Below are 12,250 nucleotides of genomic sequence, written 5' to 3'. Positions count from 1 at the left end.
ACACTTAGCGCTTTACATATATAAGAAAACAAAATGAGAGTTTTTGCGTTTACGTCTAAATACGCTGCTACTAAATTATTAATGATTAAAAACAAGGATCTATTAAATAAAGTGGTCGCCAACAGCAGTGATTTGGACGGCAGGTGGCGCTCGACGACAACAAAACAAGTTTAGCTTCTTTAAACCAGCGGCTGGATTCATTTTGAGTCTGGATAATGGTTTAAATCAGTGAAAATGATAAAACTACCACTGCATCATGTTTTTTTTTAGACATATAATAGTAACCATGGTCCATTGTATTCTTAGAAGAACTCTTGAGTGGTTATAAATGAATATGATTCAGTCAAATGTTTTTGTTCTAATAAAGTTGCATGGAATTATTATCCAATATCATCACTGTATCATGGAATTGTCAGAGTTTTTTCTCAGCTGCAATCAAAAGCAGCCGGCAGCAGTTTCACATCATTCAATGATTGATATTAATCTGAATAATAATCTGCTTTACAGCTGAAATTTGATTCATTTTACAACATGCACACTTTTATTTTTCTGTTTATCATTGTGGAGCTGCTTTAACACAATCTGTGTTTGAAAAAAGCTGTATAAATAAATGCAACCCAATGTTTTTTTTTATATATATAAAGTTGCATGGTATTATTATTCAATACCATCATTGTACCATGGTATTGTCAGAGTATTTTTCTCAGCTGCAATCTAAAACAGCCAGCAGCATGGTGGAGCTGCTTTAACACAATCTATATAAAAAAAATATGTAGAAATAAATGTGACTTGAGACTGTGTTTACAGAAATATGGAATTCTTTTCTGTGAATTGCACATATTGTGTAAATGATTTCATATCATACGTGTAAACAAGATACCAAAACAAATTCTGCACCATGTTGACCTTTCTAAGAAGATGCTTACGCTGAATTTCACTTATTCAATAGATTGTGTGTCACATAAACATGTTCAGTGTCCTGTGTCCTCATGGAACATCATGTCACATTCGCTCTTATTGTTCTTGTATTGTACTTTCATCACATCAGTCACTTCATGTCTACATGACAAACCCATCAGACGAACAGAGAGGAGTTCAAAGAGCATTACAGCTTCAACTTGACAAACATCTGCAGATCTCAGAAGGTTATCAGTGAATTTGTTCAAAGAGCTCATCATTCATGAGTGTTACAGTGCTTTATCTTGTCTTCCTGTGCCATCGGTGCAATACACAGTCAGCACTGAAAACCTCTTAATGAAACCAACATTATATCATTATAGGTAGGCCAGTGTTGGGGAAAGTTACTTTTAAAAGTAACGCATTACAATATTGAGTTACTCTCTTCAAAAGTAGCTCATTACGTTTCTTAGTTTAGCTTTTTATGGAAAGTCATGCGTTTTGTTACTTTTGCGTTACTTTTTAAATCTGGGCAGGGTTTGCTTGTTTGTTTTTAATATAAAAAGTTGTATTTTTGTCAAATGTAAAAGCCTTTTCACAGCAAAAGCCTCAGGTTTAGAGAAAAGTAAATCTCCGTCTGTACAGTAGACCGCAGAAGAACAAATGTCAACTCTTCAGCAATAAAAAAAGGAAAACAAATGTTAGATTATCTTGAGTCATTTCTGCTTATTAGTATGGATGAATTGGATCATCGAAGGTCGGCAGCAAAGACATCGGTTAATAAAATGGGATTAAATGCATAAAGGATATTTGTATTATTTAACATATTTAATTATTGCAGGTTTGCATTGAATTTCAGTGTTTTTATTCATTTTGAAGAACACTTTGTTTTTAGTGAGTGAGATGAATTAATGCATGTTCACATTTATTCTAGAACTAAAATAACATCTTACTCACAATTTCTCTCAACATGAGGACAGGAGAGCTTTTCATCAATAAATGGGGGAAAAAGTAACTCAGATATTTTCTTGTCAATTAAAAAGTAATGCGTTACTTGAAAAAAAAAACTAACACACAAAATATGAACATCTGCCCTACAGTAGATTTTATTTCACTGTATTCACATGAGCTGTTCTGAAAAATCTGAAATCTTAAAGGAGTAGTTCACTTCCAGCACAAAAATGTTCAGATAATGTACTCACCCCCTTGTCATCCAAGATATTCATGTCTTTCTTTCTCCAGTCGTAAGGAAATAGTTTTTTGAGGAAAACATTTGAGGATTTCTCTCCATATAGTGGACTTCTATGGTGCCCTGAGTTTGAACTTCCAAAATGCAGTTTAAATGCAGCTTCAAAGGACTCTAAACGATCCCAGATGAGGAAGGAAGAGTCTTATCTAGCGAAACGATCAGTCATTTTCTAAAAAAAATTACAATTGATATACTTTTTAACCTTGAATGCTCATCTTGTCTAGCTCTGTGTGTACGTGTAGAGATTAAAAAGTCTAAATAAATTGTAAATGTATTTAGAAAACAACTGTTTGATTTGCTTGATAAGCCTCTTCTTCATCGGCTGGAATCATTAAGAGTCCTTTTAAGCTGCATTTTGGAAGTTCAAACTCGCGGGCACCATAGAAGTCCACTATATGGAGAGAAATCCTGAAATGTTTTCCTCAAAAAACATTATTTCTTTACAATTGAATAAAGAATATTCTACATCTCACATGAATCTGTAAGAGAATTTGATTGACAAGTGAAGGCACAAACCGGCCTGCGGCGGTGTTAAATAACTCACAGCTGTTCATTGACTGTATTTATGGCAGCTTATCATATGTTGTTGAAAAAGGCTGTCGTTAAAGCCATCCGGTCATTATCTTTTGTGTTTTTGAGCTCTTTGTGACTTGAGGTTGAGCATTAGATGGGCTTTAACCAAAACAAGTCTTCAGATAAGCATGTCACGTATTCTTCTTGTCATGTACTACTTTGTTTGTTTTCATCTTCTGACAGGTCACACCTCGTCTCATTCCTCCACATACACCTGCAGAACATTCTTGTTTTTCATGTGCAGAATAAAGGCCAAATTGATTTTTTTTTTTTTTGCATATTTGTAGCAATGGACAAAATTATGCCAAAAATCATTAGGATATTAAGTAAAGATCAGTAAAGGTTTCATTAAGATAGTTTGTACATTTCCTAACTTCTTAGTATTTCAATTTTTTGCACTCTCAAATTCCAGATTTTCAAATATTGTCCTGTCCTAACAAACCATACATCAATGGAAATCTTATTTATCCAGCTTTTGACCAAAGTTTTTCCAGTAACTTTCATAGAACGTTTGTTCAAAGTTTTTCGGTTCATCATAATAACATTTGCACAAAAACCTTATTCATACATCGTTTATGGAAGTTTTTGAAACATTTAAGTTGAATGTTCATCTAACATTTACAAAAAATGTTACAAATGTTCCAGAAATTCAAAAGTAACGTCCTATAATGTTTGCAAAATGTTATAATGAAACATCCCCCTTTTAACGTTTGCACAACCAAGAAAAAATGCTTTTAAAATGTTTAAAAAACTGGACGCCAATAGTATTTTTTTTAATAACTTAACTGGAAATGTATTTATTTGTAATTTCTTGTATAAGACTGTTTCACATAGAGTCCAGAATACACAGAATCAGTTCACTTTATCTGAAGGGTTGAAATGTTCTTCTGATAAGGAAAATGATCTGAACACTCATTTGGAAACAGAAATGACAGACATGACACCCAAGTTAAAATAATACTGTAACACAAAGTAATTCAATTGTGGAAAGGGGTCAATCCATGACAGAAGTTTAGAGAGTTTTAAGCCACTTTTTGTTTTTAAATGTTTTATGGATTGAAATGTAATTCTAAAATCATTTGTAAATGCTGTAAAACAAGGGGAAACTTTAACAAATCTACATTTGTGTATATAAAACTTTGCTACATTTAACATATTATTGCACAGAAATTGAATTTCTTTGTGTGCCATAAAGATACCAAATGTAACAATGTGATAGTCAAAAGCAAATGTAACAGTGTTTTTCGTCTTAACCTACTCTGTCCCAAACCTTTAATGAACTATAGTTAGTGCTGAGTAAGAGTCCAGCACACTTTTGGCCAGAGTCGAGCCTCCAGCTCATCGACCAATCAGCGCCGGAGCCGCAGCGGCGCATGACGTCACCGTGTGATGCTTTAGGTTCAACTGTTGCATCACACCGCAGCGGGTCAGAGGTCGAGTTAGGTTCGGTCCGATCGAGTATTTCCAGTGAAAAGGACAGTGAAATGATTCAATGATTAACTGGAGTTACGATGCGTGTTCTGAGAATTAATCATTCACTCGTGTGTGTGTGTGTGTGTGTGTGTGTGTGTGTGTGTGTGTGTGTGTGTGTGTGTGTGTGTATTTGTTCCCTCCTCCTGAGCTCTGTCTTGTATAAATAAGACAAAGTGTCCAGTCAATGAGCAGAACACTGATGACCCTCCTCATCCTCACTGACTGATGAAGAGCTGCTGAATCTACTCACTCCTATTACACTAAAGGTAAAACTTGTCTTGTGTTTTGTCTGCTTATGAATAATATAGTGGTTATAAATGTTAATATTTTGCTGTATTGAATTTAATATTTATAATTCATATTTTAACAGAGTGGTCATTTAATATCCACATGTGCACTGCAAAAAATGCTTTTCTTAGACTTTTTGTCTTGATTCTAACCAAAATATCAGACAATTCTTAAATCAAGAAGGATTTTCTAGATGAGTAAAATTATTTTCAAGTCAGGTTTTGCTTAGAACAAGCAAAATAATCTGCCAATGGGGTAAGAAAAAAATATTTCAAACAGAAAACAAGATTATTTTTTTGACCCCATTGGCGGATTATTTACCTTGTTTCAAGCAAAAACACACTTAATTTTGACTTTTTTTTTTTTTTTTTGAAAACAAGACAATTTTTACTAGTCCAGAAAATTCTTCTTGATTTGTAGATATTTTGGCTGGAAACAAGACAAAAAATCTAAATAAGAAAAGCATTTTTTGCAGTGGAGTGTTTGTACATCATACACTGCAAAAATGCTTTTCTATCTTAGATTTTTTGTCTTGTTTCCAGCCAAAATATCTAAAAATTCTTGAATCAAGAAGGATTTTCTAGACAAGTAAAAATTATTTTCTTGTTTTAATAAAACAACAGGCCAAAAAGAAGTGAGTTTTTGCTTAGAACAAGCAAAATAATCTGCCAATGGGGTAAGAAAAAATATTTCAAACAGAAAACAAGATTATTTTTCTTACCCCATTGGCAGATTATTTTACTTGTTTCAAGCAAAAATGTACTTAATTTTGACCTGTTTTTGCTGAAAACAAGACAATCATTTTTACTTGTCTAGAAAATCCTTCTTGATTTAAGAATTTGTAGATATTTTGGCTGGAAACAAGACAAAAAATCTAAACTAGAAAAGCATTTTTGTGCAGTGGAGTGTTTTTACATCACAAAGTTGATCTTGCGTTGTGATCTTGTTGCTGTAGGCTCCCGTGTGGCCCCTGGACTCCTCTGTGTCTCTACCGCGGTAAACGCTCCATCAGCACCATGCCTCCTCAGCTGCAGTCTCAGAACCAGCCCAGCACTCGCGTCCTGCAGGGAGATCTGGCGTCTCTGAGCGCGTCCCTGCGAGAGTTCATCGAGAACAGCGTGAACCTGTGTCAGCCGGACGCCCTGCACATCTGCGACGGCTCCGACGAGGAGAACCGCTCCATCCTGCGCCTCCTGGAGGAACAGGGAGTTATCAAGAAACTCAGCAAATACAACAACTGGTAAAATCACTGTCACACTTCATTCACACAACACAGCAGAAGCAGAAATCACTGCTGGATGAATATAAAAGAGTAAAGATCACTGTTGCTCTACTCTGGATCAAGTAGAAGCACGTTTCCACCACACGATTAAAAAAATGCTTTTTATCTAACAATTCTGACTTTTCTCACACAGTTTTGAGATATAAAGTCAGAATTGTAAGATACAAGCTCAGTTCTGAGAAAAAAATAAATAATTACATGATGCTTTTTTGTATTTTATCTTTTTATATAGAAACAAGCTTGTATGATAAAGCATCTTTGTGTAACAAAAAAAAAAAAAAAACATAAAAATGTGACCCTGGAGCACAAAACCAGTCTTAAGTAGCACAGGTATATTTGCAGCAATAGACAAAAATATGTTGTCAAAATTATTGATTTGCCCAAAATCATTAGGCTATTAAGTAAAGATCATGTTCCATGAAGATATTTTGTAAATTTCCTACCGTAAATATATCAAAACTTAATTTTTGATTAGTAATATGCATTGCTAAGAACGTAATTTGGACAACTTTAAAGGCGATTTTCTCAACAGTTTGATTTTTTTGCACCCTCAGAATCCACATTTTTAAATAGTTGTATCTTGGTCAAATATTGTCCTATCCTAACAAACCATACATCGATGGAAAGCTTATTTATTCCACTGCTTTTGTGGTCCAGGGCCACAAATGTTCTGATTTAACCAGTGTTTGTAAGCTCTCTTTGGTACCGGGCCACATCATATTTTGATATAGTTATCAATAGACTACTGTATAATTGCCTTTATAACCAGCACAGTATAGAGTCATTCAGATGTAATAGAGCTGCTTTATAATTGACAAACAATAGAAGACATTTGTTGGACTGTAGGAAAAGTACTGTTGCAAATAATTCAGTGTATGAATGAACTGTGCGAATGTATCAAACTGAACTAATTACAGACCTTTTTTGCAACTCTGTTTGATCTATTACTTCAAAAAAGCAGCTCGTTTGAAAATGTGACATTGCTTATGCTGATAAAAACACAAGACATGATTGCTCAAGTATTATTAGGTGCAATGAACCTCTTTATTATACATTATCTCCAGTGTCAGATAGTGATTTACTGATAATACTTTACTAGGGCATTGCACTCTTTCACTGGAGCTTGTGCATCAGTAAAAAGGATTTAAATATCCTTGTCTATAGATTTTGTGAATGTTTGATATTTAGGTTGAGCAAGTCATTTTAAATGAGTATAGAGTGAGCAGAATATGTGTGAGGGTTAAATCTGTGCATTAACCAGTCTCTGGTGTTTCCAGCTGGTTGGCTCGTACAGATCCGCGGGATGTGGCCCGTGTGGAGAGTAAGACGGTGATTGTGACGCCGGAGAAGCGAGACACGGTTCCCTCTCCACGAGACGGCGGCGTCAGTCAGCTCGGACGCTGGATGTCCCCAGAGGAATGGGACAAAGCCATGAACCTGCGCTTCCCAGGATGCATGAAAGGTAGAGAGCTAACAGACTGTCATCCTGCAGTGATTCTGTACCATAACATGATGTTAAAAGCCCTGTGTGTGTGTGTGTGTGTGTGTGTGTGTGTGTGTGTGTGTGTGTGTGTGTGTGTGTGTGTGTGTGTGTGTGAGTGTGTGTGTGTGTGTGTGTGTGTGTGTGTGTGTGTGTGTGTGTGTGTGTGTGTGTGTGTGCAGGTCGTGTGATGTACGTGATTCCGTTCAGCATGGGTCCAGTGGGCTCTCCTCTCTCTAAGATCGGTGTGGAGCTGACAGACTCTCCGTATGTGGTGGCCAGTATGAGGATCATGACCCGTATGGGCAAAGCTGTGCTGAACGCATTGGGGAACGGAGAGTTTGTGAAGTGCCTGCATTCGGTCGGCTGTCCTCTGCCGCTCAAGAGTAAGAGCTCATTGTTCACCTGAGGAGTTCTCATCAGTGTTTAGAGTAGAAAGTGATGCTCATGTTCTGTGTTTAGAGCCGCTGGTGAACAACTGGCCGTGTAACCCGGATCTCACCCTCATCGCTCACATCCCCGACCAGAGGAAGATCGTGTCGTTCGGCAGCGGATACGGAGGAAACTCCCTGCTGGGAAAGAAGTGCTTCGCTCTCCGTATCGCATCCCGCATTGCCAAAGAAGAGGGCTGGCTGGCCGAACACATGCTGGTCAGTCTGAAACACGCTGCGTCATTCTGACAACTAGAACTAAACTCAATCCGGAACATCACTAATCACATCCAGATGGAGCGGTAACCCAGCTCAAGTCTGGATTTTATACATTAAAAATAAATAAATATACACATAAATACAAATAAAAAAATAGGTTTTTAAAAATATATTTAAATATATTTAATATATTAAACAGCATTGCTTGCTTTTCATACAGCTAAAAAAAACAAAAAACTGGAAAGCAAGTTAAAAAAGCATGCACCTGCTATTACATTAAAAAATAAAGTGAATAGGACCATGCAAAACAAAATAATAATATGAATTTATTTTTTGCAAAAATAATTCTTTGAAAATGTTTTTAAAAAATTAGGGATGCACCAAAATTAATATACTGGGCCGAAACTGAAAACAAAAATTCTGGATGCACTTGGGTGAAAACCAAAACGGAAAATGCTTTGTAATAATTATTTATTTTATTAAATATTATAAAGTAGTGTTGTAAGATTTTTTAAATTTTACTCAATAATTTGAATGATACTACTTTTAAAAAACAAAAGCCAAAAACATAAATATTTAAATACTTTAAAATAAAATAAAATGAGAATAATATACTAATATAAATCAAAATAATAAAGGAAATACCAGTTTGCAATGTTAAGCAGCATTGCATGATTTTTGCATGCAAAAAAAAAAAAAAACTGAAAAGCTTTGCAGAAGTTAAAAAAGCATGCACCTGCTATTACATTAACAAAATAAGGTGAACAGGACCATGCAAAGAAAAATAATATGAAGTAAATTTTTTGCAAAAAAAAAATTAGGGATGCAACAAAATGAAAATGATGGGCTGAAACTGAAACTGAAAATGCTTTGTAATAATTATGTACAATTTTTTAAAATAATATAGTAATTTTGTAAGATTATTTTACTCAATTATTTAAATGATACAAAAAAAAGAAAAAACAAGCCAATAAAATAACCAATTTTCCTGAAAATAACAATAAAATTGGACAGAAAATACAATAATAATGATTAAATATCAATATATTATTGTTATTCAGTTCCAAAGGACATTTTCGGCCAAAAATTTGGTGCATCCTTAAAAAAAATATATAGTTTGAATGCATTTCAGATGCATCTGCCAAATGCATAAATGTAAATTGAATGCAAAACAGAATCAGGAGATGAATGAACACAAAAAACATGAGAATTATTAACTGATTTATGAATGAAGATTGACTCACACTCGCATGTAATACTCCTTTTGATACTCTTTCATCCCAAATGAGTAACATAACTGTGTGTTTCTGTAGATTCTGGGCATCACTAACCCGGCGGGACAGAAGAAGTATTTCGCGGCAGCGTTCCCGAGCGCTTGTGGAAAGACCAACCTGGCCATGATGAACCCCTCGCTCCCAGGCTGGAAGGTGGAGTGTGTCGGAGACGACATCGCCTGGATGAAGTTTGACAAAGAAGGTACATATAAACCATGCTTAAGCACTTCGCACCATATGAGTTCTAACTGCTGAGATGCTTTCACTCATTCACTGATGTTGTGTTTGAAGGCAATCTCAGAGCCATCAACCCAGAGAACGGCTTCTTCGGTGTGGCGCCAGGAACCTCCACCAAGACCAACCCGAACGCCATGACCACCGTCCGCCAGAACACCCTCTTCACCAACGTGGCCGAGACCAGCGACGGCGGCGTCTACTGGGAGGGCATGGACGAGGATCTGCCGGAAGGCGTGACGCTGACGTCCTGGAAGAACCGGCCGTGGACACCAGAGGACGGTAGGTCTCAATCTCATTGCTTCTTCACATCTCATCCTGGTCTCGTCCCGCTTCTCACCTTCCCCGTGTGTCTCCTCCAGGTGAACCGTGCGCTCATCCCAACTCACGCTTCTGCACACCGGCCGCTCAGTGTCCCATCATCGACCCGCAGTGGGAGTCTCCTGAAGGAGTCCCCATCGAGGCGGTGATCTTCGGCGGTCGACGGCCGCAGGGCGTCCCATTGGTCTATGAGGCCTTCAGCTGGGCTCACGGAGTGTTTGTGGGAGCAGCGATGAGATCTGAAGCCACAGCGGCCGCTGAACACAAAGGTGAGATTATAGATCCGACTCATATTCAACAGAGCCTTTTTCAAATACTTTTGTGCTTCAAAATTATATTTGTAGCAATAGCCAAAAATACATTGTATGGGTCAAAATCATGAGCAAAAATCATTAGGATATTAAGACCATGTTCCATGAAGATTTTAATTTCCTACTATAAATATATAAAAATGCATGCACTAGTAATATGCATTGCTAAGAACATCATTTGGACAACTTTAAATGTGATTTTCTCTATATTTAGATTTTTTTGCACCCTCAGATTCTCAAATAATTGTATCAAATATTGTCCTAACAAACCATACATCAATGGAAAGCTTATTTACTCAGCTTTCAGTTAATGTATAAATCTCAATTTCAAAAAAAGTACCCTTATGACTGGTTTTGTGGTCCAGGATCACAAATGTTCCATTTAAACAGTGTTTGTAAGCTCTCTTTGGTTCTGGGCCACATCATATTTTGATATAGTTATCAATTGACTGTTGTATAACTGCCACAGTATAGAGTTATTCAGATGTAATAGAGCTGCTTCATAATTGACAAACAGTATGAAGCTTCTAAGCAAAATTGTGATCCTGGAGCACAAACCCAGTTTTAAGTAGCACAGGGAACATTTATAACAATATCCAAAAATACATTGTATGGCTCAAAATTATAAATTTTTCTTTAATGCCTAAAATCTGTAGAATATTAAGTAAATATCATGTTCCATGAAGATATTTTATAAAGTTCTGATTAGTAATATGCATTACTAAGAACTTCATTTGCACAACTTTAAATGTGATTTTCTCAATATTTAGAATTTTTTGCACCCTCAGATTTTCCAATAGTTGTATCACAGCCAAATATTGTCCTAATGAACCATGCATCAATGAAAAGCTTATTTATTCAGCTCTCAGATGATGTATAAATCTCAATTTCAGAAAATGGACCCTCATGACTGGTTTTGTGGTCCAGCCCTATGTATTGTCATGCTGGAGGAAATAAATGCCACTGCTGAAATGTTAAATCAGTTTGTGTTTGTTTTCAGGGAAAGCGATCATGCACGACCCGTTCGCCATGCGTCCGTTCTTCGGCTATAACTTCGGTCAGTATCTGTCTCACTGGTTGAGTATGGAGCAGAAGCCTGAGGCCAAACTGCCCAAGATCTTCCACGTCAACTGGTTCCGCAAGAGCTCGTCCGGCAGCTTCCTGTGGCCCGGATACGGCGAGAACGTCCGTGTGCTGGAGTGGATGTTCGGCAGGATCAGTGGTGAGGCCGGAGCCATGCCCACCCCGGTCGGGTACGTTCCCTCCGCCGGAGCCCTGAACCTCCACGGCCTGCCGGCAGACCTGGACCTCAACGAGCTCTTCAGCATCTCTGCAGACTTCTGGAAACAGGAGGTGGAGGACATCAGAGCGTACTTCCAGCGTGAGGTGAATGATGACCTCCCCAAAGAGATGGAGAGACAGCTGGAGCTGCTGGAGCAGAGAGTCAGACAGCTGTGAGAAACTCTTTAGACCATGCATGAGCTCAGCGTGGAGAGTTTAGGGTTTCAATCTATCTATCAGACAGAAGAACTGATATTTTAAAGATTTTAAGAGTTTTTGAAGCTGTTTTTGTGATCAGAGGCTGATTTGAGCCTATAAATTAACATCTGACTGAAGATCTGATGACATCTGTGATGCTGAAGAAGTAAGGAAGGAAATTAAAGGACTTTGTTATTTAACCTTATAAATTATTGATGCAAAAAGTCAGTGTTTCCATTTATATTCAGCTGGAGACTTTAATAACTTTGAACAGCTGAACTATTTCATTTTTCTAAATGTTTTAAATTATTTTTGTATTTCTAGGACTTGTATTTGATGTCTTCCAAGATATTAATAAAGTTATTTAAATGTATATCCAGTGTTTGTGTTTTTCTCTACTTACAGTTTTACAGATCATCATTAACATACGACTACTTACAGCTGTGTGTGAAATAACCATAAGCTTTTGACAGACTGATGACAAAATGTTTACAAATATTTCAGTCTAAATTCAGTTCAGCAGATGATGTAAATAAAACTATTGATGATCACTGAACTATTTTTCTATTTAATACTGAAAAGCCCATGGTTCCTGTGAGTCTTAACAACACAGATCTTAAATCAGAGCAGAAAGTCCTAAATTCATGGCAATAAATGTTGCATGAACTGCTAAAAATGAATATCTTCCTTAGTATTTCTGTCTTATCAAATATCTAAACATCCTTACATCAAGATACAT

At 36.7% G+C, this 12,250-nt stretch overlaps 1 protein-coding gene across 1 annotated transcript; it reads left to right on the top strand.

Moving 5' to 3' along the window:
- Positions 1-4,392: 4,392 nt before the first annotated feature.
- Positions 4,393-11,884, top strand: pck1 (phosphoenolpyruvate carboxykinase 1 (soluble)). Its single transcript, XM_073851289.1, has 9 exons — positions 4,393-4,458; positions 5,436-5,720; positions 7,040-7,224; positions 7,425-7,628; positions 7,705-7,892; positions 9,206-9,368; positions 9,458-9,682; positions 9,763-9,990; positions 11,033-11,884. Exons 2-9 carry the CDS (start codon positions 5,497-5,499, stop codon positions 11,488-11,490), a joined length of 1,875 nt encoding a protein of 624 aa, XP_073707390.1. The 5' UTR covers positions 4,393-4,458; positions 5,436-5,496; the 3' UTR covers positions 11,491-11,884.
- Positions 11,885-12,250: the final 366 nt, after the last annotated feature.

Source organism: Garra rufa, chromosome 12 (genome assembly GCF_049309525.1).
Source record: "Garra rufa chromosome 12, GarRuf1.0, whole genome shotgun sequence".
NCBI classification, from domain to species: Eukaryota; Metazoa; Chordata; class Actinopteri; order Cypriniformes; family Cyprinidae; genus Garra; species Garra rufa.
Note: the sequence above shows the minus strand (reverse complement) of the source record. Positions and strands in the feature narration are given on the sequence as shown.

Bases quoted from the DNA above. Each gene is read 5' to 3' on its own strand.
- pck1 (XM_073851289.1), top strand. From the start codon at position 5,497: ATGCCTCCTCAGCTGCAGTCTCAGAACCAGCCCAGCACTCGCGTCCTG. The intron at 7,225-7,424 runs GTAGAGAGCTAA...GTGTGTGTGCAG, and splicing joins CTTCCCAGGATGCATGAAAG to GTCGTGTGATGTACGTGATT. The intron at 7,893-9,205 runs GTCAGTCTGAAA...GTGTTTCTGTAG, and splicing joins GGCTGGCCGAACACATGCTG to ATTCTGGGCATCACTAACCC.